The 8,929-nt window shown below is 60.4% G+C and overlaps 1 protein-coding gene across 1 annotated transcript; it reads left to right on the top strand.

Moving 5' to 3' along the window:
- Nucleotides 1-2,927: 2,927 nt before the first annotated feature.
- CHLRE_14g629102v5 (uncharacterized protein) lies at nucleotides 2,928-5,969 on the top strand. Its single transcript, XM_043070347.1, has 5 exons — nucleotides 2,928-3,069; nucleotides 4,718-4,770; nucleotides 4,945-5,003; nucleotides 5,190-5,275; nucleotides 5,743-5,969. The coding sequence occupies exons 1-4, from the start codon at nucleotides 3,024-3,026 to the stop codon at nucleotides 5,260-5,262; spliced, it is 231 nt and encodes a 76-aa protein (XP_042917020.1). The 5' UTR covers nucleotides 2,928-3,023; the 3' UTR covers nucleotides 5,263-5,275; nucleotides 5,743-5,969.
- Nucleotides 5,970-8,929: the final 2,960 nt, after the last annotated feature.

Here is an 8,929-nt window from a genome sequence, read left to right on the forward strand (position 1 = left end):
GGAGGTGTGTGTGTGTGGCTTTGGCGGGTAATCGCCCGCCGGTGTGCGCATGCTCGCGGAAACGGGAGTGTAAAGCTCCGAAACTGGAACACGCCAGTCCACTGCAAAGTTATGCCTCAATATTTAGGTGACGGGTAGGAAAGATGGTGTGGCAGCGCATCTTGGGGAGCGGGTCTGGTCGGACCCTGTCGGACATACATCCTGCTGCCTACAGGTGGCCCCCCAACTCACCTCAGTTGGCTTGACGCCTGTTCAGCGATCATAGGGGTATCGGCCAGATGCATGTATCTTCCCTGGACTAGCTACTCTCGTCATTTTGCCTGCACCAGCGCACCTGTTGCAGTCATGCCGCATTCAGTGTCTCTGTGTTTGCCACCATCCAATGGCAAGCCTCACACACTTCATCGCACGCATCTTCATAAGTCATTGGGGATGTGCAGCAAGGGGAGGCTCTCCTGCACGTGCGGGTTCAATTTGGCCGCTCAGCGCGGAAAAATGGGGGGGGGGCTTAAAACGACAGACTACGGAACCTTCACCGTAACATGTCGGGGCCACATAAGGGCTGCTCAACTTGAATGCTTCATGAGCTTGGGGTTGGATCTTCTGGGGAACGTGGCTTTCCAGGGGCTGGTACTACCCTCTCAGTCTGACTGACGCCGGCAGGGGTGCCCCTGGACGCCGGCAGGGACGCCGGCAGGGACGCCGGCAGGGACGCCGTCAGGGGTGCCCCTGGACGCCGGGATTGACGCCAGGATTGACGCCACTTGACCCCTACCTGCCAACCCATATAGTCAGCGCCGTCACTGCGGAGTCCCTGCTTGGTTTCGCATAACTGCATGAAATTGCGGGATGATGATGACTGATGGGCCCGTGTCACCGCACACACATTGATGACCACAGGAACAACGCTCCCCATCATTCGCAATTCCATAAAGCACATGCTGGCGCTTTCTCCTTTACTTTGTCTTCTTTCAATTTCACGTACCCGTGTTCATGTACCATTCTATTGTTGACACTGTGGAGGACGGAGCACAAGTGGTCGCTACAATGGCGATTCCCATTTGGAAGCACGCTGTTATATTTCTGACATCTGTTGTAGCCTTTGTCGCTCTGGACATGACCTGGATTTGGCTGGTGGCTGGCGAAATTTATCTTACGGTCCTCGGCGACATCCTCCGCCAGCCCGACCCGCTCGCGGGAATTCTTGCCTGGTTCTGCATCGTAGGCGCTGTCTACTATTTTGCGCTTCCCAGCTCGCGTGGCAGTCCGGTCCTCGCGCTGCGCCAGGTGAGGGAGAAAGCATGGAGCGCTAACTGGTTTCGGTGCAGGCCCTGCGTGGTTCGCATGGCCCATGAGCCCTTGGGCACGTCGTACCAACGCAACCAAAATATGGCCCATGAGCTCGTGGGCACGCCGTACCAACGCCCATTCCTTACACGTACCGTACTGTGTTGTATTTATTGCTTCAGGGAGCACTGATGGGGCTAGGCCTCTACGGCTGCTACGAGGTGCGCAAGGGATGTGGCGTGCGAACCAACGGAGATAGAACGTACCCTTGGGACTTGCCCAACTTCCCACCAGTTCCAGACACTATGCTGACCCAGACGCATGTTATTGCCAACGCCAAGGTGCTTACCTCAAGTGAAATCCTCCCGTTCTTCCGCACACCACAGTTCACCAACCTGTCGATTCTCACACCCTGGACATGGGCGCTTGCGGCCATCGACACGGTCTGGGGCTGCGTGGCGTGCGCCGTGGTGTGCTGGGTGCAGCTGGCGCTCACCCGCCGCCTGGCTTGAGGGAGGAGCAGCAGCAGTAGTGGCAACAGCAGCAATGGCAACGGCAGTAGTGGCAACAGCAGTAGCTAGTGGCTGCAGCAGCAGTGGCAGCAGCAGGTATTGACGCAGCAACAGCAGCAGGACACAGGAGCCGGGGTGCTTGCACCGGCCTTTGGCCGTGGATGTGGGGTGGCAGGGGTTGAAAAGCGTGAAGCTGAATGTGTGGAGCAGCATACGGCTGGGGCGCACGTGGGGCTGTAGCAGACTGACGTAAAATTTGGGCGGGGCGCTGACATGCGGCATGGTGAGCCAGTGGCGTACTCATATGGCATGCATGCGCACAACTTGTACAAACGGTTTGGCAGTGGTGCTCTCAATTCTCTGTGCTGACTTGTGTAAAGATGCGACATGGCTGGGATACTTGTACTGCAAGCAAGCCCTGACGGGCGAGCGCGCTAGGCATTCGAATGACGGGCTGGTGTGGATTGGACTCAAGATCTAGCTAGGGGTATGATAGCGTATTCCGGGCGAAGGGGAGGAAGGGCCAGTTCTGCAAACGGCGACCATTCAGGACCATGTTGAAAGTTGACCGCTGTAGGGGAGTCCTCGTGGGGAGTCCTGCACTGTTGCTTTGGATGTGTGAGTGTTGCGGTCATGACTTGCAACATAAATCCGCAGGCGTGTCTGCTCTGGGGTTCTTGCTTTGGGCCTGTCTGGACAGTCGCACGGCAGCAAGTGGTGTCCATGGCGGGTTGCCGGCAGCAGCAAGAGCAGACAAGGCAGGACTGAGGGACGCATGCAGCATGCCACTTCGACTTCGTTGCGCGTCGTAGTCCTGGTCCCAGGCGTCCCAACCCCCCAACCACCAAACCGGCATGTGACCGCAGGAGGATACGGCGGGCAGCACCGCCATCGGCCCCGCGCCCGAGCCCAATGACACCTTCATCCAGCAGCTTCCGGGTGGGTTCTGTGTATGCGGTGGTGGGGCAGCGGGGGTGTGAGATAGTCCGTGAGACAGCTGGAGGCGAGGGCGCATGATATCACGGGGGGCTGCTGGTGTGAGGGCAGTTCCCAAGCGGCTGACTGTAATTGCTTTTGCGCACTTCAAATCTCTCCACTGCCTCGCCCCTCCCCCATTCGCGTCTGCAGACAGCGCGCGGGCCGCGTTCAGTAAGGTGGTCAAGCGGGGCATGGCCGACCCGGCGCGCGTGTCGGTGGGCGGCCACAGCTAGCTATGGCGCCTTCATGACCACCAACCTGGTGGCGCACGCCCCCGACCTGTTCGCCGCGGGTGCGAGGGGGAGGGAGACAGAGGGAGAGGGAGGCAGAGGCCGGGAGGGGGAGAGAGGGAGAGGGAGGGAGTTAACGTTGAACCAATCCCGTAAGGAAACAGAGAGGGAGGGAGGGAGAGAGAACGGTTGCACTTGGTAGCGGCGAAGTCACTGATGATTAGCGCTGACAAGCCCTAGTGTTAGGTGAGCGCGTTCCACACGCTCACCCCTAGGCACGCCCGACACAGCAGGGGATAAGGCCCCAGTCCTGGTCAAAACAAAAGAGACACACGTTCTCACCCGTCCACCTCAATGGAGACACAAGGCTCACGCCTTCTCCACCAAAAGAAAACACCTAGCAGCCAGCAGGCTAGGGTGGAGCCTCAGAGGGGCAGACACAACTGCCTCCTTCACCAAACAACACCTGACCCCTGGCCACAACAGAGGGAAAGCAAGGCGCTTAGGGCGCATAAAGCAAGCTAACCAAGCCCCCTCAAAAGGACTATCTGGCGGAAACACACCCTGCATCGCTGGCCCTGGCGAAGCCCCCCAGCCCAACCACAAACATAAACAGAAACAGAAACCCTGACCCTCTCTAGCCCACCCCCTTGCACCTGCCGAACCGTGCTTAGTCCTCGTCACTGTCCGTGATGGCCTGAGCGGGTTGTTCCGCATTCATACCTGTGTGACAGCGCAGCTAGCCGTTTACTTCTCTCAAGAAGGCAGGCTGCGCGCCCACTTGATCCCAGCCCTTCCGCGGCACTCCTAGTGCTGTGAAGGCTTTTAAGCGACCCCACAAGTCGATCACTGCCGTGGAAAGTGCTTGTTGGGTGTCCGTCTGTGTTTGAGCCTGGTGTTGCAGCTGTTGCTGCGGCTGCTGCTGCGGTAGCTGGCCCTCTAGAGGTTGTTGCGACAGTGGTGCTGTGGCAGCATTGGCTAGGCGTAGAGCACGCACCGCCCCCTCTCCATAGCCGCTAACTCCGCCATAACCACCACAACCACACCTGCTCCCTGGTGGGCGGGGCCGCAAGCTGCGCTGCGAGCTGCTGCACAACCGCCTGAGCTACTGCACACTGCCAAAACACGTGTAGCCTGGGGCTGTGGCTTGGCGTCAGACCGCATCCACACGGCACCGGACCAGGTGCATGTGTGAGATGCGTGTTACCGGCAATGCCAATGCCGTCGATTGACACCTGCCAAGCTGTCTCCTTTTGGACGTTCTCCCAGCGTATCCGCCAGAGCCGGTCGAAGGGGGGAATCCAGTGGTGTGGGGGGGGGCTGCTGGTGGTGTCTCGCGCGCCTGTGCCGTGTGCAGTTGACTTCTGGCTACCCTGACGTCTCCCAGCTGCATGTATGATGGAGGGAGAGGGGGAGAAACGGAGGGAGGGAGACAGAGAGAGCTCAAGGGTCCTGGCAGGCGGTGGTGATGATGCGGGGGAGGGAAGTTGAAGGGAACGCGGGGGAGGCGAGACAGAGAGGGTGGACAGAGGCGGCAGGACAAGAGGAGAAGAGAGGCAAGGGGGCAGGCGGTCGAGGGCCGACGGCGGGTTTCGGGGGAAGGGAGGGAAAGAGGGCCAGCAGTGCCGTAGGAACGTATGGACAGCGGAGAGCGAATTGGCTAAAAATGCCTGCACTCTAACCCTTGCATTTGTACGTGTGCTGCCGCAGGCATCGCCCGCACGGGTGCCGACAACCGCACCTTGACGCCCTTCGGATTCCAGGTGAGTGGGCGGGCGGGCCGGGCCAGCAGCACGGGTGTGTGTGTGGGGGGGGGGGGGCGCTGTGGACGCACTTTGCATTTATGCACACGCACACGAGCACATGGCGACCATGCCATGGCCATTCTTGTCGCCACCCTCCCTCTCTCCCCACCCCTCATTCACCTCTCCGCCCAGAACGAGGAGCGCACGCTTTGGCAGGTGCATGACGTGTACAACCGCATGTCGCCATTCATGTGGGTGGGGAGTTGGTGGGAGTTGTGTGGGGATACGGAAGTCGTGTGGATGTACGGCTGGGAGCACAGGGCATCTTCGGTTTGGTGGCTTCCCGCCAGGCCGCCAACTTCCCTTGCCCCCCAAAACCCTCGCCTTTTCATTTGTCATCTCACCACACGTCCATACCTGGACCTCACACCACGCAGGGCCACTGACAAGATCAGCAAGCCGCTGCTACTTGTCCATGGCGAGGATGACAACAACCCCAGCACCCAGTGAGCGATTCTACCAGGTAGGAGGACCATAGGAGGCAGGTGCCCCTGCCTCCTACGGTCCTAGGAGGTGTTGGTGGTGGGGTTGGGTAGGCAGCCTCTTTGCCTTTACCCAGTCGCACCAGTCGGGTTACTGCGCGCTGCTCAAGCAGCTGCCACTGCCTCTGTCCTTTGCTCAGTGCCTCCTCCATCCTCCCATGCACCATCAGTCCCCATTACCCACCCCGCAACCGGTACGAGTTTCTAGCATGCAGTTTCCACAGTCACATCACCTCCGCGGGTGGCTGCCACTGGTATGCCCATGTGGGGCGTGTCCTCCACACTCCACAGCCAGTCTATTGACTACAGTCGTCCTGACTGTGGATTCAAACCTGCACCTTCCCCGCTCTCGCCCTGTTGCCCAATTTCTCTGCCTCTCCTCCCTCCTTGCGCACTCTCATCCCCCTTACCCCATGCCCTCACCACCCTACCCTCCCCCACCCACCAGGCCACCACCCACAGCTATGCGGGCTATGGGCGGCTGGATCCGGGCTACATGACTGAGGACAGCGCAGCCTTGGGGCAGGATGGCTCAGCCAGCGAGTGAGGGGTGGGACTGTGCAATGACAGGATGAGAGGGGGGAGGGCAAGCGGTAGAGTGAGAGGCTGAGACGAGAGGCACGCCAAGCTGTGGGCAGGGGGCACGAGGTGGAGGAGGTTGTGAATGAGCACCTGCCGCCGCCACTGCCCCCTCCCCCCGCTTGAGCGCTGCGCCGCCGGGCGCGCGCCTTCGTCCTCCTCCTCCACCTCCCCCGCCGCCCTGCTGCACAGCAGCTACAGCAGCGCTGACGGTGGGCGAGGCAGGTCTGGAGGCAGGTTTGGTGGGCCGAGGAGGAGGCGGAGGGGATACGCCTAATGCTCGGTGGGCCGTCTTCTGCCTGGGAAGTCTTTTGCTTCGCCACACGCTCGCCGCAATCACCCTACTCAGCGTGCCCAGTCCACATGCTTATGATTGTGGTAGTGGCATAATTCGAGACGCAAACGCGCACGCGCGTTGGCACTTAGTGCTGGTGGTCCTCCGCCATAGCTCTCGTTGTCTGGCCTGCTCAGGCCTGCCTGTCCATTCTTTGATACGCCATGTACGCCGTCGCTCTTGCGTTTTGCGTGAAGGCCTGAAAGGACGTGGCAGACTGCCTCGTAACTCGAGGCCTACAGCACTCTTCGAGTCCAGAGATTAGTGTTGTTAAGTTGCAAATGTAAGTTGATGTGATGGGCGGCAGCGTGGGACAGGGACCTCTAGGAGTCGGCAGCCCGTCTCGCCGGTCTCTTCTCATCTGCCACCTGCGTCGCTTCGCGGGGCGGTACGAGCGAGGGTTATGGAAGTACAGGTGCTGGTTTCTGGCTGGGCGAGCATCTACTTCGACATGTCTCCATACACAGTAGGCTTCCGTAATAAGGAATAACAGCTTGTATGTCGATAAGTGGGTGCGTGCAGGGGCGCACTAAGCTGGTCCCGGTTTCGGCGGTTTCCACCGAAGCGACGGAGGTAGCCATAAAGTGCCGCCAGCATGTGGCTCCTATAAAGTCCACACCGCCTTGTCTCCTCCCTTGTCGCAACAAGGATGGTGCCCCATCCCGTACAAGCACGCGAGCCTCTCTGCTTCCTTGCTCGCTCTGGGTCCCTAGCAGGTATGACCGCAGGCCAATGGAACGGCCGCTCACTTACGAGCAGCAGAGGCTGCAACGCGGCCCTCCACCTGATGTGAGTGCCACACGTGTGTGGGCTGCGGAACGCCCCTTCCCCCCTCCACCCGAGCAACAGCGGCCTTTAGATCTGCCGTCGTCATCACTGTGCATCCCCGGGAGTGTCGCGTCTTGGGGTGACCGCTCATGGTGGCAGGGCAGGGTAGGGGCGGCGGTGGTTATGCACGCATATGCATGCTGCACATTTAGACGCCAGGGGCACGCGGCGGCGCCAAAAGCAACGGCGGTAGCCGTGGGCGTCATGGCTGGTACCCTGCTCAATGCAACCGCCCACATCACCCGGCGAGGGAATTGCAACCGTGCCAAGGTAGGGTTGTCCGGGGGGCGCCTGACCGTGCCTGACCGCACCGCACCGCACCACACCACACCACACCGCACCGCACCGCACCGCACCGCACCGCACCGCACCGCACCGCACCGCACCGCACCGCACCGCACCGCACCGCACCGCACCGCACCGCACCGCACCGCACCGCACCGCACCGCACCGCACTGTACCGTATTTGATCGTGCCTGAACGCACCGCACTGTACCTTGCCTGACCGTGCCTGGCCGTGCCTGACCGTGCCTGACGACTGCACCACACTGTACCGTGCGTGTGCGCGCCCTTCGGCCAACTCCGCATTCATAGGATATCCACGTCCTCGCCATGGGCTCGGCTCCCCTACGGCCCATTTCAAGGGCAGTCACAGAACTCCAGCAGGTGGGCAGGCGGGTCATGGGCACACGCAGTTGAGGGATAGTTCCTACCTTCGGTGTGCGGGCGAGTGCTTGGTCCGTTCGTCTTCCTCTTCCGAGCCAGCTGTGCCCGCCGGAGTTATGCCTACAAGTCTGACGAGGGACCATCTCCGGCCGGCCCCTATGAAAATTACGTGCCGTGTACGTGCGTCCTCAGGCGAAGCACTCGGCAGACTGCGTACCCAAGGGTGAATGTCCCTGACACGGACAGGCGACAGCGTTTGCCCAGACACTGAGGTCAGGGCCAGGCACGCATGCAGAAAGTTTCGTGGGACACTGGGTGACGGTGAGTGGCAGCAGGTGACCTGTGGGTGACAGGCTGGGCAACAGGCTGGGTGACAGCAGGCTCGGTGACAGGCTGGGTGGACAGACTGAGAAAGTGCCGTTTCGCAGGTGACACACAGACACACACGCGTCCGCTCAATTGCTCCAGAACTCTACTCCAGACAGCATTTTGGAAGGTTCTGGGGACTGCGGCAATGCGGCATTCAGGGTATCTGTATCTGATGGTTTCCGCTCGAGCGCAGCGAGTTGTCGGAAACCAAGGTTTCCTACGTTCGGAGCAGGGGGGGGGGGTACGAACAATAGTTCCAGACCCCACCCCGCAAAACCTCCCGACCCCCCCTGACCGACGACCGACCGTGCCGTACCATGTCGTACACCCCCTAAACCCCCTCTGTTTTCTTCCAGGATGGTGGCAAACGACTGCTTTCAGCGAGCTCTATTAGTATGTAAACACGGAAAGTTCGTCGGGCGCTGTCTTGACCACAGCCATGTTGTCGACATGTTGTGAACATCTTTTGAACATCTTGCGGCCGTTCAGTTGCACCCGTGTAAAGCACGCTTACGAGACTTACATACGCATGGGACATACACATGCGTTTTCCTCCGGCGCGCAAGCACCGGTCCGCGACTTGTGGCACGTTCTGGTCAGGCGAGACATGTCGCACCCCAACATCCCAACCCAACGTGTGTTGACGGGCGGTAGCCCTTCGTCTTCTGGTAGGCTCCTGACGTTTCCCAGCCGTAAAAAGCATCCATTACATGCTTTGGGCAACGGTCTGGGCTTGCCCGGCTGTCTTATGAGGCCCAGACGAAAGTTTCCGGCACACCGTGACGAAACCTTGGGGACCGTGGGGACCGACGACCGACCCTGAACTTTGGGGGCCCATATCTCCGCAATTACTACCCTG

Source organism: Chlamydomonas reinhardtii, chromosome 14, assembly GCF_000002595.2.
Source record: "Chlamydomonas reinhardtii strain CC-503 cw92 mt+ chromosome 14, whole genome shotgun sequence".
Lineage (NCBI taxonomy): Eukaryota > Viridiplantae > Chlorophyta > Chlorophyceae > Chlamydomonadales > Chlamydomonadaceae > Chlamydomonas > Chlamydomonas reinhardtii.